Raw genomic sequence first — 27,152 nt, forward strand, 5'->3', positions numbered from 1 at the left:
TCTGTCTAAGATCAATCAATAAAAAAAAAAATCATAGTGGATGTCAGAGATCCTGACTTCACACAGCATAAGGAAATACGAAATAGGAGACACTCAAACACAAAGGCTATCAACAAAAGAAAATAAATACAACCCACTGGCAGAGAGAATTCTAAAGGGAGAGGTGATGACCCTGAGATAACCTAACTAGTTAGAAGGAAACAGCAGGAGAAAAGGGAAGTACGTTGAACACCACCTTGTCCTTTTCTTCAATTAATCATTCAGAGGGAAAAAAAAAAGTCTATTGTGCCTACCCTCCACTCAATGGCTGCTGAGGGAGATGGCCTTAGACATTTCTGCCGCATAAGTACATCAGAATGTGGAATCTGACCACGGCAGTGATCTATATCCAGAATAGCAGAATCCAATACCTGCTATTCTAGTTTCAGCAATTCCCCACAAGAAAGGAAAGAGACCCCTTGCACCCAAGACAGTGGTTTCAAAAGTCTGTCCTGCAGAACTCCGGGGGTGACGGAGGGACCGAGAAGCCCCTCAGAGGTCAAGAAGAATTGTCTTCTGGGACCTATGGCTTCCTTAGATGCCAAATGCTGTGTAAATATTTGAATTTTTCTGAGGAAAAGATTTATAATTTGCACTGGATTCTCCACACAATGACTTCAAAAATGTTAAGAACTTCTCTAGAGAAGAGGGTGGGGTCCTCATAAAGACTTAGGGGTGAAGAGTAGCCCTCCCTGCTGCTTGCTGTGGCCTGCAGAGGAGACTGCATCGCTGCACACCAACAGGGGCACATCATCAGGAGGTGGGCCTGGGCCCACACAGCTGACGGTGACATGCAGGGTCATATCTTCAGAATATCTGTGTGGCACCACTGAGCAGACATGGGCTGCCAGGGAACATTACCACTCTAGCTCCCTCCAGAAATATGCTAAGTGGCAGAGGGGAGCAGAGCTCTTCCCTGAGCATGGGTTGTGGAAAGTGAAGCCTTCCAGTATTTGCAAGGTAATGCAGTGACATGAGGGTTATCAAGATAGTAGTAAAAAGAATGAAAATGAGGATCGGTTTGTGTACCATGCAATCAAAAATATCAGGGGGCATACGGTGAGGCTTCCCTGTTGAAGTCTGTCCCCATCGAACAACCAAACAGCCTCCCCAAGTTAGACCCTGGTTTTCTTTATGAATGTGGCACCATGTGCTTGGGTTGTTTTTCCCAAGGAATACACCTACCTGTGTGAAGGAAACCTCTTCTGCAGCTCAGAAATAATTAAATCTTCCACAAGGTGATCTGTTTCTGTCACAAGATCTGCAGCTGATGTTTTTGTTGAGACATGTTTTTCCTCAGAAAGGGCTTTTCTGATGATCTGGAATAAAAGTCCAGGAGGGTAGGTTAAACTGACAAGCATCCTCTCATCTCAAAGAAAGTCTCCCCTCCCGTGGAGCCAGCTCTGACTTTGGAGAGCACTAGGGAGAAGCAGTGGGTGTGGGCCTGTAGATGACTCACTTCTACCATCACCGACAGGCTTTCAGGGCTTAATGTTACACTTAAGCCATTGTTTGGGTCTCTAGTGAGCCTTAATTACCTGATATTCTTTTTATAAGAATGACAGACCCACTTGTTGAAGTTATTTGATCTACCTGTGAAACAGTTTTTCTTTGAAGAAAAAGAAAAACAATGTTTGTGAAGAACATGAACCTTCATCCACTGTAAGATGATGTAACGTACCTTTGATGCATAGGGTCCCCTTAATTTGAATTTATGAGAGTTCAGTGTAAAACTTATTTTCCCTGATTCTTTCACGTGAAATGGAATATGCTCTTACATCCAGATTACAACTGTTCAGACTGAGAAGCCTGGGAAAGCTAAAATGTGCTTGAAGATCATGAAGATGTCATTTCCCTGCTGCTCTGGGTAAAGGCATTATTGACCATCCACGAGTACTCACACAGAAACTAGCTTTGGTGCCAGTGGCCTCCCTGAGCCCTCAGGGTTGAGCTCACAGGCAAGCTCTGCAGATGTGCTGGCTGCCAGCACATCCTGTTTAAATCTACTGTGGCTAAATATAGGGCCCAGGAATGGAGGGCACCTGACCTCTAGTACCTCCCGCCCAGCCTAATCTGGTTCCAGGAACACCTGGAAACCAAACAGGGCGGGACAGGAGGGCAGGTAGAGTGGTTAATCAATCAGTCATAGGATGCTTCAAAGAGGTCCATTCTAGTTTGTAAAATCAAAATCACCCCTATCCCAGCTCAGGCCTTTCTTGTAATTTCTGTTACTTCTTACCATGACAAAGTTAGAATACCTAAAGACGACATTAGACCTTTCTTCCAAAACTGGACACTACCCCAATATCTTGCATTTCTTTCCAAAGCGCCACAATCACTCAGCTTCCCAGACTTGACATCTTTTGTCCCTTGTGACACTTATTCTCCTACTTTAGATAAGCATTTCCTGAGTAATTTTTTCTTGTCCAGCCTGCATTGTGTACTAACGAAGCTGAAGAGGAGGGCAGGGAGAGATTCACCCAGTTTGCAGATAGCAGGAAATGCTCACATGGAATTTTAAAGGTTAAGCAGGAGAACCTTCTAGATATCGAGCAGTTCCTTCTCTTTTATTTCTCACAGTAGTCTCCTGTCCTACTACTGGCCCAAATACTGAGCCTAGACAGGTTTTGTGTGGGTTTTTCCCATCGTAGTTGCAAAGGTAACAGATCCAAATCATAGAAAACGTGGAGTATAATGTATTTTGCACAGGCAGACAGCTGTGGCTATGTCATGCATGCGCCTGTGTCTGGCACAGCCAGTGTGTGAGGAAGAGACAACCTTCCCTGCCCCGGGGATAATCAAGAGTTTTGGCCAGATGTTTGAGCACACACTGAGATAGGGAGGGGCCAGAGGCAAAGCTCTGACTACAGTGCTGAAACGGATTGATAAGGAACTTAGTGATTTGGCCCATGACCCTCCAGCACAATGTTCTGCAGGTCCAGTTGGGGACAGTAAGTTTTCCTTTTTTTAGTGTATCATTGGCAAGCCACAATTATGAGACCTAACAACAGCCCACATTGAGGCAGTGTATTCTTTTTGACAATTCATTTTCCTACAGACTACTCCTTCAAATCACCTAAGGTTGCATTTACAAGAATTTATCATCCAAATACTAACAGTAATGGCAGTATTTGTCTCAATATTCTAAGATCACAGTAGTCGCCTCTTTAACTGTTTCTAAAGTCCTTTTATCCACTTGTTCACTGCCATGTGATCCAAACCTAGATGACCCCCTAGTGCCAGAGACTGCGCGGATCTATAAACCAGACAGAGATATGTACAACAGAACATCTCGGCAATGGACTCAGAGTAAGTATGCCATGTGTTGCTACCTTCAGTCGGAATAACCTGCATTATAGCTGGAATAAACTTTAAATTGCTGTTTGTTTTTATTTTCTTATCCTGCTACTCCCTTCTCACACATCATCTTTTTAAATTTTATTTCTTGTTTACCTCCCTCCATTCATTCACATGCTCATCTGAGAAGACTTAAGTTCTTCCAGCTTTGGACAGTAACTGCTTTTAGAAACTGTAGTTACAAGAGAACAGTTGCCCAAGATTCAGAATTTTTAAACAATGGAACATGTGTATTATGTGGCCAGTGTCTTCACTCTGACTTGGTTATGAGACCGAAACCATTCCTCACTGCCTTGACACGCTGAAGAAGTCCCCTCAGGGGGAGGGAGATGGATGCTCAGTTGTGGCATCAAAGGAAGCAGCATTGTTCTAGCAGCATCCATTCTTGTTTAAGCCTTCCACTGTTGGAGATCTGAGGTTACATGAAATACTTTATGCTCATAACTGATGTGGCTGGAGAATTGGTATTGAATTTATAGCATCAGCAGAACAGAAAATGTGATGTATTTTATGAATGTCAATAAAGGAATAACCTGTTCTTGTTCCAAAGAGAATGGAAATTGGAAGTCAAACACCCTCTGTATTCCAAAATAGGGTCTCAAACATTTTATAATTTTCATTTAAATTGTTAGGAGACTTGGAGCTACTAGTTAATCAATCTTCCAATACACTGTTTAGTAGAGCACTGAATAAAAGACACAGATTATCAATGAATTAGTGATCAACTAATAGCTCTGCTAGTAACTGATTTAGTTTTCTTCAATAAAGCTGCATAAACCAATGAGTCAGCTACCTGGGTTAATCAGTATGGGAAACGATCTTCTGTAAATACAAAACTTTTTGTATGTACTGTTGAGATTTGCTTCATTATTTAATATCAAATGATGACATAAAGTTCAAAAAACTGAATATTTTTCCATGTTCAGTTAAAAGTGCCCACGCTGTTACAGGTTGACACATTGACGATTTATACAACATTAAGAAACTGTGCGGGTAGTGTAGCTTTAGTATGCTGCACATGAGACTGGCAACCCTGGAGTTCCTAGATGGACTTGGGGCCCAGCAGTTTGGAACATGTATATGGAGTTTAGGAAATTTATTTTCCAGATGCGACCCCTGTCTAACTAAATTTTTTCTTCACCTTGTACACTTGACAGCTGAAAAACCATAACATGGGAATAGTAACAGGTTTACATTTACAAAATAGAGTACTGTTTTGGTGTGGGGGAAAAAAAGACAAAGCACATAGCAGTCACACATTAACCAAAGACAGTCCCATTCATACTTCTGTGCCAGCCCCCAGAGGCCTTCCTGTCCCTTCTATTTACAACATCCTGCTCATTGCTGTCAGGTTCATCTCCTTAAAACACCAATTTGCATAGGTTTACTTACCACCAATTAAACCTCCATTGGTTCCTTGTTTATAAATACCAAACTGCCAAATCTAGCTCATATAGAACCTGCCCTGTCCTCTAGGAACCCCTAAATTTTGAGCTAGTCCAGACTTCCAGTCCATAGATCACTTGGCGTAAGCTTGTATCTTGTATGGCAGTTCAGTGATGTGGGAGGTGGGGTGGGGGTGGGGGTGGGGGAAGAATGTATGTGTGGGGGTATATGGTGTGTATGTGGGGGTTTATGTAGTTTGTTGGGGGAATATGTGGTGTGCATATATGTGGTATGTGTGTATGGTTTATATGTGCTTTGTGAGGTGGTTGTACATAATTTGTGTGTATAGATATGTATACGTATAGTTAGAAACAGAAATACACTCTAAACAGAGGACATGCCATCAGAGCTTATCGAATATTAATATGCATGAATCACCTAGGGTCTTGTTGAAATGAAGTTTGTGGTTGAATAGGTGTGGGTTTTGAGGTCTGAGATTTGCATTTCTGAAAAGTTCTGTAGCAACACTGATGCTAGAGCCACACTTGAATAGCAGGGACTGGGGCAGGCTGAGTGAGCAGGGTTCTTAGAAGGCTGGGATGTTCTGGGATCGCACGTGAGTCCTGGGGCCTCCACCCTGACAGGACACAAGATTCATTTTCACTTACCCTATCCCACATGTAGTAGGAATTCATACAATTCAAGATCATATTTCCAACCCTCCACCCGGGGGTTTCTATGTAGAAGCTGGATTTTAATTTTTATTTTTTTTTTAAAAAATATATTGTATTGATTATGCTGTTATAGTTATCCCATTTTCCCCCTTTATTTCCCTCTGCCCTGCACACCCCCTCCCACCCACATTCCCCCCTTTTAGTTCATGTCCATGGGTCACAGGAATAATTTCTTTGGCTTCTACATTTCCTATACTATTCTTAACCTCCTCCTGTCTATTTTCTACCTACCATTTATGCTACTTATTCTCTGTACCTTTTCCCCCTCTCCCCCCCTCCTACTCTCCCACTGATAAACCTTCATGTCATCTCCATTTCTGTGATTTTGTTCCTGTTCTGCTTAGTTGTTTGCTTAGTTTGCTTTTGTTTTTTGTTTAGGTGTGGTTGTTAATAACTGTGAGTTTGCTGTCATTTTTACTGTTCCTGTTTTTGATCTTCTTTTTCTTAGATAAGTCCCTTTAACATTTCATAGAATAAGGACTTGGTGTCGATGAAATCCTTTAACTTGACCTTATCTGAGAAGCACTTTATCTGCCCTTCCATTCTAAATGAAAGCTTTGCTGGATAGAGTAATCTTGGATATAGGTCCTTGCCTTTCATGGCTTGGAATACTTCTTGCCAGCCCCTTCTTGCCTGTAAGGTCTCTTTTGAGAAATCAGCTGATAGTCTTATGGGCACTCCTTTGTAGGTAACTGTGTCCTTTTCCCTTGCTGCTTCTAAGATTCTCTCCTTAACCTCTTATCTTTAATCTTGGCTAATGTAATTATGATGTGCCTTGGTGTGTGCTTCCTTGGGTCCAGCTTCTTTGGGACTCTCTGAGCTTCCTGGACTTCCTGGAAATCTATTTCCTTTTTCCGATGGGGAAGTTCTCCTTCATTATTGGTTCAAATAAGTTTTCAATTTTTTGCTCTTCCTCTTTTCCCTCTGTGTTGTCCCTATGATTCAGATGTTGGAAGTTTAAAGATGTCCTGGAGGTTCCTAAGCCTCTCCTAACTTTTTTGAATTTTTGTTTCTTCATTCTGTTCTGGCTGAATGTTTCTTTCTTCCTTCTGGTCCACACTGTTGATTTGAGTCCCAGTTTCCTTCCCTTCACTTAGCATAGCCTTCATTTTTTCATCTAATTTGCGACCATATTCAACCAGTTCTGTGAGCATCCTGATTACCAGTGTTTTGAACAGTGCATCTGATAGGTTGGCTATCTCTTTGTCACTTAATTGTGTTTTTTCTTGAGCTTTGATCTGTTCTTTCACTTGGGCCATTTTTTTTTTTTTGTCTCAGACTGCCTGTTACGTAGTAAGGGGAGGAGCCTTAGGTGTTCACCAGGGCAGGGCAACCCACATTTCTGCGTTGTGATGCTGTATGTAGGGGAGGGGTCCGAGAGGGAACAATGCCGCTGGCTCTGCTCTCTGCTGGATTTCAGTCAATTCCCCAGCCACCCACAATTAAATTGGGCCCTTCTGGTGCTGATTCCTGGGTGGGTGGGCTTGTGTATGTTCTAGGACCCTGCTTGTCTCTCCAATGAGCTCTCCTATGAGAGTTGGCTTTTCTCCCACTGCCACCTCTACCCCCACAGGTGTTTTCAGTCAGAGGCTTTGAGACTTTGTTTCTCTGTGCTAGAACTCTAGGTTGCTCGGCCTGTCTTGCTCCCCAGTTGTTCCTCCTGATTTATCTGCGTGCAACTGTGTGACTGCCCAGTCCGCAATCCGCAACCTTGCTGGGTCTGCCAGCCGCCACTTTGCTGCAAGTCCTCTCTGCCTGGCTGCCCATCTCTGCCCTTCCTACCGGTCCGGATGAATGTTTCTTCTTTAACTCCTTGGTTGTTGGAGTTCTATACAGTTCGATTTTCTGTCAGTTCTGGTTGTTTTTGTTGTTGTCCTTCTTTTGGTTGTGTGAGGAGGCACAGTGTGTCTACCTATGCCTCCATCTTGGCCGGAAGTCCCTAGATTGAGGATTTTTAAACATACAACAGCTTATATCATTTTAATGCTAGAACTACCGAATGGCTTCCCATTGATCTTAGAACAAAGCCTCAGATCCTCAGAACATGAGGCCCTCACCACCTGCCAATCTCACCTCCCAGAGGCCACCTGCATGCTTGCTCTCCTTCTGCCACTCTGGTTTTCGGGCCCATCACAACCAAATTCGTTCTGTCCCAGTGACTCTGTGTTTTCTGGTTCCTCTGTCTGGAATTCCTTGCTATCCAAAATCATCGTGTTTGTTTCATGGTTGATAAAATGACTCTCCCCACTGGCACGGGAGCTCAGGGAGAGCAGAGTTCGCTCTTTTGTTCCCTGCCACACCCCTAGCATCTAGAATTGTACCTGGCACAGAATAAGTGCACAAAATTCTTTGAATCATGAATAAAATACACATCAGACTGCTTGAATAGATTTGTATCCTTTTATCCAACAGGACTACTTGTGTTTGTATGAATAATACCATCTTGGTCTTTTTGTTTCCTTTCACTGTGGTTTTTTCTGGTTGTCCTGTTAAAAAGTCCTATCGTGTTTGAAGTCTGCCATCCTCTAGCCTCCACCTGCTAGTCCTACCTCTTGGAGCCAGCCCAAATCTGTTTTATAGCACTCAAGTCCATTCTCCACATCATAGCCAGAAGAGTTTGCTAAAACTCTGATCTTAATCATGGTTCTTCCCAGCATAAAGCACTTCAAGGCTCCCTGTTACTCCAAGGATAAAGTCAAAGGATTAACTCAGTGAAAGTGGCATGCAATGGCTTTTCAGAGTTGGCCTTAGAGCAGGCAATTTGACCCCAAATAGCCAGTCTCCCTTCTTCCTTTTAGCAACATAAGTCCCAAGTTTAGGAAGGTGCAGAGCCATCTCAACAGTTTGTACCTCTCTGCCTTTTGTGCAGGTAGGTGTGACCAAGTTCTGTGCAAGAGGATGTGAATGGATGTAGTATGTGCAATTCTGAGTCGCATTCTTAAAAGGGTACTGTTTGCACTCCACTTCCTCTTGTTCTTTTACCTTTGTCACCAGGTGTGAGGTGAGTGTGGTGTTGAGAAGTCAGCTTTGGTCACATGGAAAAAAGGACATCCCCTTAGAGCAAAAAGCAAAAGGAAACCTGGGTCCTGAGTGATTTTGTGAAGCAGAGGCCTGGCTCCCCAGACCTCTAACTGTACTGCCATGGAAAAGAGAAGGAAATCTGCCTTGCTTCTGTAATTGGTTTCTGTGAGGAAAGTCAAATCATCAACCTCATAAATACAGGTCTCACCTAAGCTTTGCCTTCTCATCTCCTCCTACCCCTCCTCATTGCATCACTGTTATGCTTCAGCTAAATTGCATCATTTACCCTAAAGTCTCTTTCCGACAGAACTGCCAGCCTTCCTCTGGCGGATGTGTTGTCCTCTTCCTTTGTGACTCAGTTCAGATGTTACCTCCTCTATGAGGAGTCTCCAACTTCTTTGGGCAAAGCAGGACTTCCACACTTCAAGGGTGCTCCTAGGGCATTTATGCAAACCATATAATTGGCCCCTCGGGATTCCATGTCAATCCATGCCAGCTTAAGAACCCTGGTCTGTCTGTCTGTGTATCCACCTCCCACAGGCTGTTTTGCAGCCTATACAGGTCGGGTCTCTGTGAACATCTGTTGAATGAATGAAAAAAGACTTCCTGGCTGCTGTACACTGAGCTCATATGATCACTAAAGTCTGGAAGACTTTTTAGCAAGTGCTCTTGTGAAATCAAATTTAACCTCACTGGTATTTATGCACTTGGTCTTCCATATCCAAAATATACACAACTCTACTATGTTGAGGAAATGTATGCTCAGGGGTTGTGTGTGGACAGTTTGGGGAATATCTGATGACATCTGGGCAAACTTTCCAGAAGAACCAAGCCCCTAGTTACAAATCGTACAAAGAAGGGCAGATTTATGGATTCAGGAGTATGTTGTATCATGTTCTCTTTCTATGTATTTCTTTTCTGCTTTTATTAGTATTATTGTTGTGCTATGATCACTGTGTTGTGGTATGTATCACAAGGAAGGTCATAGGGCTTAAATGTTCCTGTGTCCTGTAGGAGCAGGGCAGGCCACATTGCACTGGCAACTTGTAGCACAGTGCTGTGGCCAGCTCTCTCTCACCCGCTGCTGCTGAATCAGGCCCTGGTTCACCATCAACTTGTCCAGTTATACACATAAATATTCAGATTGCATTTCTGAATTATTTTCCTGAAGTACTGTTCTTCTCGCATTGTCTACCATCACTTGTCTGTATTGCAAAAACTGCCTCCATACACACTTTGTTGCTCCTCAGAAGTGCTGTCCACCCTATGCAGAGTGGCTTCTTTGGAAAGCAGATCTTTCTCCTGGCACTCTCTGTAGCTTGTTGGGCTTACCAAGAGGATGGCAAGCTTGTGTCCAGTGTGAGGTCCTCCACAACCAGCCCTGGCAACACTTGGCCCCATGGCACCCTGGCCCTGCCTCCCTTGCTGTGCTCAAGCACTCTCCAGTGTTCTCGTACCTTTATGTCTTTGGACATAATGTTCTTTGTGCCTACAAAGGCCACCCTAGAAACCTCCTACCCATTTGTCCTTGAGGACTCCATTCAAGCCCATATCCTCAGGAAGCTGTGTAGCCCTCTGCTCATCAACCCTGGGTGAGGCCCCTTCTTTTGGGTCAGTGGTTGCACAACACGAAATGCACATCTCAGTTACTTCACAGACATTGGTGCTTCATCACTGTCAGGCATGGGCCTGTCTCTTCCACTAGACTGTAAGCTTCCTGTGGGTAGTAGCTCTCTGCCCTTCTTCCTAGTAGTGCTAGAACACCTTTCCTTATGACACCAAACAGATTCTACTCTCCCCCTCTTGGCCCCAGGCCCACTAGGGCAATATGCATTGTAATGAGACTTTACCAAACTTATCTAGTGGATTTCCAAATATGAGATCATTATAAAAATTAGTTTCCTTTCAGTCATAATGAGTCAATGGCAGTAAGCTAATCTAAAAAAAAAACTACCCCAAACAACATACAGGTCCAATGCAAATCCTATCAAAATTTCAATGCCATTGTTCACAGAAATAGAAAAAACAATCCTGAAATTTGTATGGAACTATGAGGAACCCTGAATAGCCAAAGCAATCTTGAGAAAGAAGAGCAAAGCTGGAGGCATCACACTCCCTAATTTCAAACTATATTACACAGCTATCACAATTAAAATATATGTTATTGGCGGCTGCAAAAACAGACACACAGATCAATGGAACAGAACAGAGCCCCGAAATAAACCTACACATCACAGTCAATTAATTTACAACAAAGGAGCTAAGAATATACAATGGGGAAGGATAGTCTCTGCAATAAATGGTGTTGGGAAAACTGGATAACATGCAAAAGAATTAAACTGGATCCCTATCTTATACCATACACAAAAATTAACTGAAAGTGGATGAAATATTTGAACTTAAGATCTGAAACCACAAAAACTCCTAGAAGAAAACATAGGTGGTAAGTGCTTCTTGACATTGGTCTTGGCGATGACACCAAAGGCAAAAGTAACAAGAACAAAAAATCAACAAGTGGGACTACATTAAACTAAAAAGCTTCTGCACAGCAAAGGAAACTATCAACAAAATGAAAAGGCAGCCTATTAAATGGAAGAAAATAATTGCAAATCATATATCTGATTAAGAGACTAATATCCAAAACATATAAAGAACTCACAAAACTCAATAGCAAAGAAACAAACAACCCAATTAATAAATGGGCAGATCTGAATAGACATTTTCCGAAGATATATGGATTGCCAACATGTATTTGAAAAGGTTCTCAATATCATTAATCATCAGGGAAATGTAAATCAAAAGTCACAGTGAGGTATTTTACCTCAAACCTGTTAGAACGGCTATCATCAAAAAGACAAGAAGTGTTAGCAAGGATGTAGAGAAAAGGAAACTTGTTGGTGAAAATGTAAATTGCTAAAACCACAATGAAAAATAGTATGGAGTTTCCTCAAAAGTTTTAAATGATCCAACAATTCCACTTGAGAAAACAAAAACTCTAATTCAAAAAGATATCTGTACCCTATTTTTATTGCATTATATACAACAAGCAAGATATGGAAGCAACCTAAGTGTCCCTCAATGAATGAATGAGTAAAAAACTGTAAGATCTGTATGTAAATATATAGATCTTACTGCACAGCAAAGGAAATTATTCTGCACAGCATATATATGTATATGTATATGTGTGTGTGTGTGTATATATATTCCAAACTCATAGATACGGAGAATAGATTGGTGGCTGTAAAAGGCAGGGAGTAGAAGAAGGATGGGAGAAATTGGTAAACTGATTTTTTAAAAAGTAAATTGAATAAAATTTTTTTAAAAAGGCAGAGTGGCTAAGGCTCTAGAGCTGTACTGTTGAGTTTAAAAATAATAAATAATAATAATAAACATTTTAAAATTTGGAAACATAGTTCTTCATGAAGAAAGTGCATGTGAAAAACTTCATTGTCTAGAATGTAATTCTTGTTTCCACCAATTTCATAATATCAATAGTGAGTACAGAAAATAAATCTACAGTTTAGCATCAAACAGACCTGATTTCAAACTCCATTTGGGAGATGTTGGGGGAATCAACTGAGCTTCTCAGAGCCTTAGTTTCCACATCTGTAATAACAGTAGTATCTAAGACATTGGACTGTCATAAGAATTAAATGAGGAATTATATATAATGGACTTGGTACACAAAATAATTTTTATATACGTTAATACACAGACTTTCACCATTCTAAACAGTTATTTGTGAGAATGTATGTTTGACAAACTTTAATGATTTGTGACTAAAAAACCCCAACAAACCCTACAATACGCGCAATGTATAAATCTCAAATGAGATGCTAAATAGTAGGTTAAGAAAAGATCAATTCATACATTTTCCTACATTGAGAGGAAAGGCAGTGATAGAATGCTGTGTTTTTCAAATAACCAGTATTAGACTCAGACAGCCCTGCCCTTTAGCCACAGTTGCATCCACAGGGGAATGGCCTGTGGGGCTGCCATGTGAGTTACCTGCGGAAAGCCCTTTCCCGTGGCTATTTCCTCTATCTTAGATTTTAAACATTCTCATTCTGCCAGCAATAAGTTACTGTATGCTGTGTTTTAATTAATGTTTTTTCAGCTACTCACTAACTATGCATGCACTTCACAGACCTCCTGACCTGGGTCTCTCCCTCCAAATAACATTCTGTTAATGTTTAATATATAAGATATGGCCTTTAGTCACTGAAGTCTGACTTTCATACCTAAAAGAAAGGACTAAATCATCAGAGGCATCATTCACAGACATGTCCAAATGACTGTTTCTTGTTTGTACACTGTGGGGGAGCTTTGCCTGAAGAGCCCCCCCACCCTTCTGCCATGGATGAAAATAAGTCTACCAAGACATGATCTGTTTGGGGAGGAAAGGTGATGGAACTTGCAAAGGAGAGGGCCAGGAGCCTCTTCCTCAATGGACTTTTATCGGGTTTATTCGCATAGGAATACAGGGTATATATGTAAAGCTCATCAACACTGTCAGGCAGAAGTGATCAAATAATAGATAACATTCAAAGAACTCTGAGGGCTTATTCTGAGTCCGGGTTAGATAGTTAAAGGGCCATAAAACTTTGGGGAACAAACTCATTTCATGCTTGGACCCTTATCATTTAAATTGAGGGTATTAGCAAAGTAGGTTTCATAGGATTTTATGCATTTTTTCTTAGGTGTGATCACCTCAGGGAACCCATCCTTTCCAGCACAGGGCCGCACCCACCTCCCACATTGTTTCAGGCTTAAGTCAGGGAGGGATAGTAAGGCAGCCAAGAGATTAGGAGACTTCTTGCAGACAGATTATGAGGACTCAGGCTATGTCAAAGCCGAGGGGCGAGGGTCCATCACCCCCTTTTTCTATAGTCCCCCAAGTCCTTCCCTGTGGGCCCCTTCATGACCGTGCTTGTCTTAGGTTATCCCTCCTTTGAGGACTCTTACCCATCATTGGCTAACCAGTCATCCACCCAGGGCCAAGCAAGGTGAAGTGAGAGGGGGCAGAGGGGGTGCCCCTGCCAGGGAAGACAAGCTTTATCTCCTAAATGGCTTATGGTCCCAAGGTATTTTTACTCAGCCTTAGCCATGGGGGATTATAGCGTCTGAAACCAGTCAGGGCAGTTCCCAATAGTACACCAGGTTTGTTCTGTATTACTGTCCCTGAGTCTGTCATACAATTGTCACCCATCACTACAGAGCAACTTGTGTGTGCCCCAGAACCCATGGGAAATAATGCCCAAAGATCTGCCAGAAGTGGGGTTTCCAATAGGCAAAGGGTCTTCCTTTTCGTATCAGGAAAAATGTCACAGGAAAAGGTCCAAAGGTATGGTCCTGATGATATTGTCATACTTCAGGCTCTAGACTTAATTGAACACAAATGAATGTGATGTGATAGCTAATTTTACGGGTCAATGAGATTGTGCCATGGGGTACCCAGATATTTCATCAAATGTTATTTTGGGTGTTTTTGTAAGGGTGTTCTTAGATGAAAGTAATATTTTAATCCGTAGTAAAACAGACTGCTCTTTGTAGTGTGGGTGGGCTTCACCCAATCAGCTGAAGGTCTGAATAGAAGAAAAAGACAGAAAAATTCTCTTACTCCTCTGAGTAAGAGAATTCTCCAGCAGACTGACTTAGGACTTCATATGCAACATCAAATGTTGCTGCCTAAAGCCCTGCAACCGGGACAATGGCTCTCCCTGGGTCTCCAGGCTGCTAACTGACACTGCAGATTGGACTTGCCAGTCTCCAAATGGTTGTTTCTCTTAAGAACCCTGACTAACACATGTAACAATCAATAAAACCTTTCAAGTAAATCAGATACCCAGGTAATAATGGTGCTATCACATGGCACAGTGGTCAGCAGTTCACATTTGTTAATACATCACAAATAACTGCACAACCTTAACCACAGGAAAAGAGGAAGAGCTGGTTAAATCAGAAGTGGGCCAAGGACACCAGATTCTCTTGGGTTCACATGCCAGTGAGTCTCAAGGTTCTCCAATGTAATTGCCTCCCTCTTCAGTTTCATGGCTAGGTTTCCTCAAACTTGCCTTCTCTACTTTCTAAACTCCCATTATGCCTCAGTCCACTGTCTTCCCCTGCACCCTAGCATTCCTCTGAACCAGCCCTGATGGACACCCAGCCACCTCCCATGCCAAATTCAGGGGATGATCTTCAACTACATCTCAGCCGTGTTCTTGTTGTCATCTAACTCTCTTGGCCATGGCCTCTGAGACCACTGTCCTTTGGTGCTTCTTCCTCAGACCATTTTTCACAAGAACTGAAGCTGGGCCCCACCCTCAGGAGCTGTCTTCTATAGATTCCACCTGCTCCATTACCACAATGTGCTCACACTTGCTGAGGGCTAACTCTATCCCAGTTCCAAGCAGTTCATGCATACCCAGTTATTTAAGCCTCACAATAACACTGAGGTAATCATAACTATTATTCTTCTGTTAAAGATGAGGAAACTGAGTTACAAATAAATTAGAAAAGTTGCCAAGTAAATGCAGGAAAAGGAATTCTAATACAGGTACTCCAAATCTTCCATCACTAAATGGCGTCTACTCTCCCAGGGTGTGCTTATCATGACTGATCATTGCTGAATCCCTCTCTGGTGCAGTTTCCTCTAAAGCAATGAAACCCAGCCAGTTTTCCAAGCAAGGAACCCAGAAGTTCTTTACTGCTACACCTCCAACTTATAATTCATCACCAAGTCCACCCAACATGCAATTAATCATCAAGATTCACCTTGGTCAGTCTTGAGTATAACACCCACCTGCAACTTTGCTCTTCACTGAGGGCTTTCTCATATCCCCCAAACTTCTCCCACCCAGTAGACGACTCTCCCCTTCCATCTTAAGGTTTAGCCACGGTGCAGTTCCTGGGTTCTGCCTTCACGTTCACCCCTTGCAGTGCCAATCTTCTTTCTTTGCCTTGATCCCCTTCTCTTTCCCTCCACCCTCCCCAATCCCCTTACCCAACTGCTACAGATGACTCCTGTCTTTTTTCTTTTAAAGATATAATTCAGGTATATTTCTTCCAGGAAGCTGTCTCCAGTCTCCCCCTGGGATCACCCCCACCACAGGCATCCAGACTTAGGCCTCTGTCCTGGGGCAGCCTGTGAGGCAAGCAGCAATATCCACTCTGCTCCATGCTAAATACAACATCCAAGTAGCCAAGGCACTGCCTGGCCCCTGGGGTTTGGAGCTGGGACAGTGGACACATGATTCTGAGACTGGCTTAGCTACATGGACACACACTGCTTGTGGGCTGAATTCTTCCCTCATCCCCCATAGGAGAAAATGTGAGCCAGGCCAGCCTTAGGTTCTGTCCCATGGAGCCAAGTGACAGGAAGCCTGGACTCAAAACTCCCTTTTTTTCTCCCCTAAACCTCAGGTTCTTCAGATCTGAGCTCCCCCACCCAGACCCCCACTCTTAGGGCTGGGGTTAGATGATAAGCCCCAGCATGATAAGCACCCTTCTCCTACTCCTTCCCTGGAATCCACTAGCCACGTTTCCATCCTCTGGCTCCTCTCCTCCCAACCCCAAAGACAGAACTCTCTGCTACTAACTGCTTCAATGGGGCTAGCAAGTAAATGTCTTGGTAAATATCCACAGAGGCCAATTCACTTCCACATGGGGTGACACCAGCCTTTCTTTCCGTCCCTTTAGTGAGATGCAGGGGGGGAATTCACTGACTCGGTCCTGCACCAAGGACTGGACTGATGCAAGGGCTGCAGGTCCAAACACCTCTGAAAAAAAGTGCTCCTCATTTTTCTTGAACAGCTTTTGCTAGCAAAATGGGCATAAGAAACATGCCACTTTTCTTACAACCATGGACAAGGAAAATGATGGCTGGCCTTGCACACAGGATCAAGGAATAGGGGTCCCTGGACACCTGGACCCAAAAAGGGGCAGCTGCTACTCTGCGCCTGCCAGTTGTTTTCTCATGGGAATTGTCTTGGCTGAGGTTTAAATGTTGGTGAAAGTTTTACAACTGTCAGTGCAGGATGACCCCCACCCTATGGAGCTAAGTGAAAACTGGAGGCCTGGACTTGCGCCACGGAGCACAGTGTGGGGCCATGATGAGGCAGGGGCCTGAAGGCAAGGAAATGGTGAAATCACCACCCGCCACCTTCCCTTCCTCCAGTGGGAGGTACATTCAACCCAGCCAGGAGAGTAGAGAGAAGTCTTTTCTGAAAAAATGCAACCCAAGACCTCTATATACTGACATTTGGGACTCTCCTAGAGGAAAAACCAGAGGCTTGACCTGGGATCATCCCACAACAGAACCCAGGGGTAGACAAGCCTGCTTTTTCCCTGTCCTGGATCTGGCCTTAAAATCACCATAGGTCAATGGCTCTCAAATTGGAATCTCCACCCTTAATCTCTCCTCTGAACTCTGGTTCCAAACTCAACACCACTTAGAATAATCCATGGGCAATTCAAGCTTAACTTGCTCAAAACACAACACAGGACTTCCACCTCCAAACCTGTTCCTCCTGCAGTTTCACCATCTCAGGAATCAGAAAATTAATTCAACCAGTTTTTCAAGCCAGAACCCTTGAAGGAATCCTTGCCTCCTCTTTCTCTCACACCCTAATTCAATTCCAATGGCAAAACTTGAACCTCGGCCTTTAAAACACATGTTCTTACCACCTTCTTTACTATCCAATCAAACCCACCCGCATTTCCCACCTGGACTATTTTAACAGCTTCCTTTCAGATATCCGATTTTGGTCCCACCATGTTGTAGGGCCCCATACAGGACTTTGCCCAAAACTTCACATCACACTCAGACTAAAGGCTAAAGTTCTTTCTAGAGTTACTCTGTAAATATGTGCTGAGTAAATACATAAATTTCTAGTCAGCATTTTAGTACCACCATTTTTAAAAACAGGATATCCAGGAGGCCAATAAAGACACACAAAAGGCATTTAAGTTCATCATATTGGACATACAAATTAAAACCATATCAAAATACTACCTCAAATCCATCAGAATGGTTAAAATGAAAAGACAGGCAATACCAAGTGTTGTCTAAGATGTGGAGCAACAGGAACCCTCACTGCTAGAAGAAGTATAACTTGGTACCTCCATTTTATTTTATTTTTTACAGGAATATAAGAGGATTTCCTTATAGGTGGACTGGCCATAAAATTATAAACTGTCATTTTCAGCTCACAGTTATTTTTTTACTGTCAATATACTTAACTACAAAACAACTTTAAAAGATGTGGTTCTCAAGATCAAAGCTCCAAGCAAGAACTAAGCAATGAAGAGATAGCCAACCTATCAGATGCACAGTTCAAAACAGTGGTAATCAGGATGCTCACAGAAATGGTTGAGTATGGTCACAAAATAGAGGAAAAAATGAAGGCTATGAAAAGTGAAACAAAGGGAACCAACAGTGACAGGAAGGAAATCAGGACTCAAATCAATGGTTTGGACCAGAAGGAAGAAAGAAACATCCAACCAGAACAGAATGAAGAAACAAAAATTCAAAAAATGAGGAGAGGCTTAGGAACCCCTGGGACAACTTTAAACGTTCCAACATCCAAATCATAGGGGTGCCAAAGGAGAAGAGGAAGAACAAGAAGTTGAAAACTTATTTGATAAAATAATAAAGGAGAACTTTCACAATCTGGCAAAGGAAATAGACTTCCAAGAAGTCCAGGAAGCTCAGAAAGTCCCAAAGAAGCTGGACCCAAGGAAGCACACACCAAGGCACATCATAAGTACATTACCCAAGATAAGGAGAGAATCTTAAAAGCATCAAGAGAAAAGGACACAGTTACCTACAAAGGAAGTCCCATAAGACTATTAGCTGATTTCTCAAAAGAAACCTTGTATGCAAGAAGGGGCTGAAAAGAAGTATTCCAAGTCATGAAAGGCAAAGACCGACATCCAAGACTGCTCTATCCAGCAAAGCTTTCATTTAGCATGGAAGGGCAGGTAAAGTGCTTCCTAGATAAAGTAAAGTTCAAGGAGTTCATCATTACCCAGCCCTTATTCTATGAAATGTTAAAGGGACTTATCTAAGAAAAAGAAGATAAAAAATATGAACAGTAAAATGACAACAAACTCACCGCTATTAACTGCCAAACCCAAAAAACAAAAACAAACAACTAGAACAGGAACAGATTCACAGAAATGGAGATCATATGGAGGGTTAAAGTGGGGAGGGGGAGGAGCAGAATAGGGGGAAAAGGTACGGAGAATAAGAAGCATAATTGGTAGGCACAAAATAGATAGGAGGAGGTTAATGATAGTATAAGAAATGGAGAAGCCAAAGAACCCACGGACATGAACTAAGTGGAGGGGGAATGTTGGGGGTGGGGTGCAGGGTGGAGGGGGATGAAGGGGAGGAAAAAATGGGACAACTGTAATAGCATAATCAATAAAACATGTTTTTTTTAATTTTTAAAATGATGATTTTCAAATGGGAATATTCAATGTCTGTCCAGAAAGTATCCATCCATGTACCATGAAAAAGAGACATTTACTGAAGAAGCTACAAGGTACAAGAAACATTGTACATAGGATGATGACACCTCAGTCCCCTTTAAAGCAAGCACCTTGGGACCTCACACAGTTCTAACTGCCATCAGTTGCCCCATCATATTTTCCTGAATCTCACTGATGGTCTGATATATCTTCCATTTTCAAAGATGATTTTAAAAAAATGTACAGGGAGCCAATAGTGATGGGAAGGAAACTGGGACTCAAATCAATGGTGTGGCTCAGAAGGAAGAAAGAAACATGCAACCAGAAAAGAATGAAGAAACAAGAATTTGGAAAAATGAGGAGAGGCTTAGGAACCTCCAGGACATCTTGAAACATTCCAACATCCGAATTATAGGGGTGCCAGAAGGAGAAGAGGAAGAACAAAAAATTGAAAACTTATTTGAACAAATAATGAAGGAGAACTTCCCCAATGTGGCAAAGGAAATAGACTTCCAGGAAGTCCAGGAAGCTCAGAGAGTCCCAAAGAAGCTGGACCCAAGGAGAAACACACCAAGGCACATCATAATTACATTACCTAAGATGAAACAGAAGGAGAGAATCTTAGAAGCAGCAAGAGAAAAGGAGAGTTACCTACAAAGGACTTCCCATAAGACTGTCAGCTGATTTCCCCAAAGAGACCTTACAGGCAAGAAGGGGCTGGCAAGAAGTATTCCAAGTCATGAAAGGCAAGGACCTACATCCAAGATTACTGTATCCAGCAAAGCTATCATTTAGAATGGAAGGGAAGATAAAGTGCTTCTCAGATAAGGTCAAGTTAAAGAAGTTCATCATCACCAAGCCCTTACTATATGAAATGTTAAAGGGACTTATCTAAGAAAAAGAAGATCAAAAACAGGAACAGTAAAAATGACAGCAAACTCAGTTATTAATGACCACACCTAAAACAAAAACAAGAGCAAACTAGGCAAACAACTAGAACAGGAACAGAACCATAGAGATGGAGATCACACAGAGGGTTGTCAATAGGGGAGTGGGAGGGGGAGAGAGGTGGGGAAAGGTAGAGAATAAGTAGCATAAATGGTAGGTATAAAATAGACAGGGGGAGGGTAAGAATAAGGAAATGTAGAAGCCAAAGAACTTATATGTGTGACTCATGGACATGAACTATAGTGGGGAGAATGTGGGAGGGAGGGGGTGGGCAGGATGGAGTGGAGTGAAAGGGAGGAAATGGGACAACTGTAATAGCATAATCAATAAATATATTAAAAAAAAGAAAAGAACAGTAAAATAAAATTCTTATTTTTTTGCACTTTAAAAAAAAAAAAGCTCTTCTACATTGAGTTTGGGAAGAAAGCTAAAATCCAGAAATATCGACCTGTTTGAAATCTTTATACATAAACTTTCAAGTTTAGGCTTTTTAAATGCATAATCTGCAACCACAGGTTTTGCATGAGAAGTCTGACTTAGCAAAGAAGATTTTCCAGCATTTGGGAATCCCAATAGGCCTTATCAACTGTAAGTTTTAGATCAAGGTGAATTACTTATTTCCGGCCTTTAAATGCTAAGAAATTTGTAAGTACCATCAAAACCTCCTTCAGCTACCAAAACTGTCTTTTTCCTCATTGACTTCTCCAGTAATTTTATCATTTTCATCAGTTATTGACAACCCAGACATCACTGTCTTTTTTACTTTCTCCACCTAAATCATGATAACCCATGCTACCACGTCCTGCCCTGGTGGCATCTTAGATTATCAGTCAAGTTTTCAAAACTCCACATATACCGTATTGCATGTCTAAATGGCAGGCAGGTACCCTAGCTCTTCATTCCATGTGCACACAATTCCCCAGAAGTATCTCAAACCCTGTCCCCAAAGAACTATCCTAACCATACCACGTAGACAGACACACCCTTCTCACCTCTCGGAGACCACCCCCAACTCCTGGAGGGAAAGAGATGGTAGAAAAAAAGCAGGACCCCAGAAAGAAAAAGTAGAGGAAGAGAAGCAGCACCAGAGTTCTCAGGTGGGCCTAGGGGCACCTGGCCCTTGGCCATCAGGTGGAAGGGCAACAGTCCCTGACCTTTCTGAACAACAGGCAACTACTATGCACCATGACTGTGATGGGCCAGGATTCACTCCCACAAAAGGTGTACACACTTGATAAATTCAGTTTTAAAAACCTGGCAGAATTTCATCTCTGATGACACAATAATATCACTCCTATTATTAGTATATCCCCAGCAGAAATGCATACATAATCAAAACACAATATACATACATAACCAAAACATGCAAGAATGTCCATAGCAACATTATTCATAATAACTCTGAACTGAACATTATCCAATATTTCCTCGAGAGTTGAATGAATAAATTGTCATGTATTCACGTAACAAAATCCTGTACTATATAGCAGTGGTTATCAAAGTGCTTTGAAAACATAGAGTAGTTTGATCTGGATGGACAAAGGGTTGATCTTTAGACCAGCAGTATCAGTATCAGTTGGGAATTTGGTGGAAATGCTAATTAATTCCAGACTTCAAGAATCAGAAACTTGGAGTGGGACTCAGATGACTCAGAAAAGCCTTCCAGGTGCTTCTGATACAAGTTAAAGTGTGGGGACCACTTCTTTACAGCAACTAACCTGATGAGTTTGACAATGCTGAGAGCATGAAAAATTCTGTTGGGAAGTTGGAAGATGACTGTCAAAAAACTAAGCAAATCAAAAAAACCAAAATGAACTTTTTTTTTTTTACTTTAAGAAAAACACAGGTTGTTTAAGAAAGAATATGTAATATTCGTTATACTGCCTGATTCAACCTTGCATTACAACTGTATGCTCATCAGAATGCAATATGGACACCAATGAAACCAAACAGGTAACACAGCCACACAACATAATATAGTGTCTAAAATGAGCAGTAGAATTCTATTATTTAGAAAATGGCTGTAACTCAGAAAATTGAAAACAATGATCTCTGGGGAAATGTAAAAGGATGACATGGGCCAGGGTGTTGCTGTTTTTCAAAATAGTCCTTTCAGTAGTATTTCACCTATTAAATTCCCTGTGTCAACAACTGACAAAAATTAAAATCACAAGTCAAAACAGTACTTTGTCATAACTCACCAACGTGGACTCTTTGCTCTCTGAGAGCCAGATAAAAGTGCTCCATGTTTGGAGCCCATTGTGAGAAAAGCACACCAACCAGACCAGAGAGGGCAGTGTCAGCAGGATGGGGAGAGGCGCAGGACAGATAAGTAAGGTCAAGTGGGAAGATCCATGAAGGAATGGGCCACAGAGGACTGGCCCTGGAGGAAGAGTGTGGTTTTCAATAAACAAAGGCAAGAAAAAGGGCAGGAAAATACCATGTGTGTTTTGAAAACGTACAATATTTTGATATTGTTGAACAAAGGGCTGGTCTACCCAGGGGCTGTTAGGACAACAGACCCCACTTCTCAAGACTATGCCTTGGGAAGCATAACCTGCAAGGGTATGTAAGGCCAACTAGAGAGGTGATGTATGAAGCACTAAGGATAAAGGACTGGATTTTGTTTTCTGCTTTGTCCTGAGATTTTGTTACCAGTAACCGGAGATGAATTTACTGTAAAGCTAATGACACTGAGGCTTCAAGGCCTTTTCCTTACATGAGGTTCTGCTAGGGACCATAGCAATGTGTGTTGACATGGTCACACATAAATATCTTTTTTAAGTTTGTATAATTCCGCTCCTCTAATTGCAGATCTAACCGCTCTTTCCACTATGACCTCCCCTCCATCACATTTCATGTCAGGTGGCATGGGGTGGGGTATTGGCCTTTTTGGCTAAAGGGAAGTTGAGTGGACATGCATTTATTTTGGGTTTGATGGGATATATCTGTGGAGTTTGTAGTCACATCTGTCTGTAAGTTATTATTAGTCATCCTGTGTAGGAATGGCTTCCAGAAGTGCTTCTATTATCCACCACATCAACTGACATGGCATGGTGACATAAAGAGCAAGACCAGAGGACTGTGAGAACATGGGCAGGGCAGCTGGCACAAAGGATCATGGAAAGAAACAAGGCTTCACTGTATGGAGCCAGATGCTAGTCGGTGGAAAATTTTCCCACATCTTACAACTAATATATAAAAGAAAATTGACAGGACTCTGAAATTTGATGGCAATCCTTAAAAATCCTAAATAAACTTTTCTAAACTATCACTAATCAATTGTGACCATCCATGTTATAGGAAAGCCTAAATTTATCTTTCTGTTGTTTCCAGAGAAAATATTACAAAATCATTGTCATTTGAAGATGCAGAGTATAAAGCCAAAAAATGTGAAACAGTATTACAGAAGATTGAGAAGCAGTTAAAGAATCATTTGTATGTATTGTTATATAGTTAGCATCTTAAAATTTTACTGTTGATTTTTCTTATTCTAAATTTTATATCTAATTTTAACTTTTGTATTTTTTTGTTATGAAGACGGTCACTAACTTGTTTAAGCTTCATGCCCCCAAAAACCTGAACCTACTTCAGCAGGACAACTAAAAAAGCAGTTTTCCATGATACATTTGTTCACCTGTGACACACCCACAAAAAAAAACCGACAGACACCTATCTCGGGTGAACCCTGCTACTTGTATTTGGTGGTGGTGATGGGTGGGGTTGAAGCTATCCCCTGCCTCGCCCCTCCCACACCAAAGCCTAACTGCCAGGGAGGGCTCCTGCAGTGGTGTGGGTGATTAGGCCTGGAAGGCAAGGGATGAGTTTTAGAGGCACTACAGGAATGCCTGGTAGACAGGCAAGGAGGAAGGGAGGAAAATGGGAAGGCCATTGTGCAAGGGCAGCACCCTGGGCCAAGGAGGCCACTCAGGTTGTTTTTGTGGAGACCTCTCAGGACTGAACAATGGGGAACTAATTGTCTAGGGCTGCCCTGACCGGAACCAATGTCTGAAAGATCAAGGGCAGTGACATTTATCACTTGGGAGTTCCCTCCCTCTGCTCCCACTTTTCAGCAAATAGAACCCAGATTCAGGAATTCAGAACACAGAACCCTCTCAGGAGCAGCTGAGGGTAGCAAACTCAATAAAATAGCAGAACATTAGGTACTGGTAGAAGTACCTAAGAAGGGGTAGACATGCTGGGCCACAAGGCCATGAAAAATGTGCCAAACAGTGACTTAGCTTGGAAGGACTCAAAAAGGATCACCACTGACTACCATTTCATCCTTGCTGGCCTATCTGGTTATAGGCCAGATTTTCTCCAACTAGCGCCCCATTACTGTGAGAACATTATTAAGACAATTTGTCCCTCTTTACACAGGTTGTAATGACTGTGTATGGCTTATTTGTTCCAGCCACAGACAGACCATTCTGGCCATCCTCCTCACTGCCCCATCCTCCTCACTGCTGGGCAGGCAGGAAACATCGGCATAATGCTCAAGAGGGAGCCTGGAGTCCTGGGCTCCCTGACCAGACTCCTAATGGCAGAATCTTTATTTCACCCTTTCCCCACTCTTAAAAAAAAAAAAAAGCTTTTTTGTTGTTGGCAAGTTGCAAACACAAGATTACCTCCTAAGTAAGCTAAAATTGTGCTTGTCATATTGCAAGCTCTACATAATCATTTGCTAAAATGTTTTTAAAAACCCCTGTATCTTGAAAGATCTAAATTTGAAAAACCACAGAAACCCCTAACAACTCACCAGGATTTACATAGCAGTGCCTGACTCCTAAGCTGGCTTCGCAAAATCTCAAGGAATAAAAGTTTTATGATAGAACCTCAAAGTTACTTGATATCTTGGTTACGGTTACTCTGGAAAGGAAGGAAGGGGGCTTGAAGGGAGGCACAGGAGAGCGAATACACTCCCCCTCGCCCTGTCACTAGCCGCCCCCCCCCCACCCCCGACACACACACAGTGGGTCTGCTTTCCAGGAATAATGTTCCCAGGAGCTTCATCATTCTAGCTCATAAGGTTTGGGGGTTTCCTTTCTGCACAGGAGAGAAAAGGTGAAGAAGCAAAAGGATAGCTTCACAATATTCCTTTAAGTCATGTATTCCTTACAGAGTCTTGGGTATTTAAAATCCAAGTTTACTCATTGTTGAAGATTAACTATTAAAGGGGATAAGAGGATTCATACCAAGATAAAGCAGTATCCACTGTGTACATGATTACTCACTCTAAATTAAGGATTTAAAACAGCCTGATTTTTACAATGTGGGCAAACTTACAGAGCATTTTTCAGGCTGGTAGACCTGATAAAGAAAATGCTGTTTGGATGGAATGTCAATCTCTTCTCACAGCTCCTTCTGTTCATCTTCATCCTCCAGATCACCACAACACAATCATGTACCTTAACATGCAAAGCAGGAGTAAGCCATCTTCCCACTCAATCTAACTCCTCCCTGACAGCCCTGGGAGAACCAACAGGCACAGATTAATCCCACAATATGAAACGTGTCCCTAACGTGCCAGGCACTTGTTTCTCACACAGAAAGTGAGAAGAGGGGCTGCATTTTTCAAACTCTAATCGTAGGTTTAAACTCTGCTGCTTGATTTTAATCCTGCAGGTCGCTTATTAAGAAGTTCCTTCAATAACTGAGTGGAACCACTTTGAGGTTTGGGTCAGAGTAAGTTAGCATTTAGGATGCTTGAGGAAAGACAAACAGCAAGCCTCTCAGGTCTCCACACAGCTGGGGTTTAAATCTGGAGCAAACCACACCCATGTCCTGGCCACTGTATTAATTCAAAGGTCTTTTAAAAAACAAAAGCTGTGGCATTCAAACCAGGAAGAAAAATTTAAAGCCCTGGACTGATTTGCATAGTCAATATATTCTAACCTGCTCTTTTTTACGCAAAGGTCAAGTCACCTACAGTTAGCCACTCAACTGCCAAAGGAGAGAGGCGGGCCGTGTCCAGCATGCTTTATTGGGTGACTGCCACCACCACGGGAGAAAGAGGTTCTCACCTCCGGCTCCTGGGGTTGAGAACGTAAAGGAAAGGTCTATGTAGGAAAAGAACACAAAACCGTCTTTCACCATATCATGCCTCGGTCCGCAGTCACCAAACACCCACCGCACACCGTCCAGTCCCGCGAGTCCGGCTTCCCACTCTAGGACCCTCCCCGCCCCCCCCAGGCCCGCCAGCTCGCGGCCGCACGTGGTCCAGGGCCCAGCTCTCCAGAGCCCCAGAGAAGCCCCTTTGGCCCAACTTCACTACTGCTCAGACTTTCTTAAGTGAAGAGTTGGCGTGATGCGAGAAGAGTGCCAGCCCGGCCCGCGGAGCCACGCTCAACCGGACTCTGACGACGGAGGAGGAGGGCCGCACAGCTCACCTGTCCCGCCCGCAGCGCCAGCTGCACTGCCAATTCGAAGGACTCTTCCCAGGGGCCCCCAGCGGGGGCCGCCTCGTCCCCGCGGCTTGGCTTCATCACGACCTCGCCGGGCCCCGCCACCTCCAGCCCTCCACGCCCGTGCCTCACCGGCCCCCGCCGTTCTGAAACCAGGTTCCGCCCTCCGTCTTATTCCCGCCACTCTCTTCTCCGCCAGTCCCACAGCCGTGCGGCGAGAAGGGCGAGCAACGGGCAGGGGCGGAGGAAGCCGAGCCGCGCGTCCCAAGCCCCACCCCCAGCTCTGTCGCACCCACTGAGCCCCGCCCTCCTTCTGTCCCGCGCCCTGCCCAACTCACTACCTCTCCCCGCCCCTCCCAGCGCCAAGCCCCGCCTTTCTCTTACAGTTTTGCAACCCAGCGCCCAGCCTCACCCCACCCCACTGTGGGTCCTAGTCCCCGCTTCAGCCGTGCCCCTCACCGCTCTACTCCGTACTTCAGCCCCCGGGCCTCGCCCCTCTCCGCTGAAACCCGCCCCTCTTCACCGAGCCCCGCCCTACCCAGAGCCGACGGCAGCCTTACGTTTCCCCGGAGTCCCGCCCCTTCTCGCGCGCGTCCAGCCTTCCTTGCGTACCCGCTCCGCCCAGCTCCCTCAAGCCAGTCTCCTCTCTGCGCTGTCCGCAGGGCCACGAGTGGCGCTCTGGTCTACACTACCAAGGCGGGAGAAGGGAGGGTGCTGGAGACCGTGGGCCGGGGGCAGAAGCCTTCAGACCTGGCGGGGGCCGGGGCTCGGGAGAGGCTGCAGTCAGGGT

General features: G+C 43.4%; 1 protein-coding gene and 1 pseudogene across 1 annotated transcript in view; one reads left to right on the forward strand and one right to left on the reverse strand.

The window, feature by feature from the left end:
- IMPA2 (inositol monophosphatase 2) overlaps window positions 1–26,596 on the reverse strand; it is a 55,394-nt gene extending 28,798 nt beyond the window's left edge. Inside the window, exons 1-2 of the mRNA XM_024580418.4 lie at window positions 26,348–26,596; window positions 1,225–1,358 (exon numbers count right to left, since the gene is read on the reverse strand). Coding sequence (XP_024436186.1) covers window positions 1,225–1,358; window positions 26,348–26,443 — 230 coding nt within the window. The 5' untranslated portion in view covers window positions 26,444–26,596. The remainder of the gene's footprint in view (window positions 1–1,224; window positions 1,359–26,347) is intronic.
- Window positions 2,774–3,386, forward strand: LOC112322829 (ubiquitin-conjugating enzyme E2 D3 pseudogene; annotated as a pseudogene).
- Window positions 26,597–27,152: the final 556 nt, after the last annotated feature.

The sequence above is a fragment of the Desmodus rotundus genome, chromosome 10 (genome assembly GCF_022682495.2).
Source record: "Desmodus rotundus isolate HL8 chromosome 10, HLdesRot8A.1, whole genome shotgun sequence".
Classification (NCBI taxonomy): Eukaryota; Metazoa; Chordata; class Mammalia; order Chiroptera; family Phyllostomidae; genus Desmodus; species Desmodus rotundus.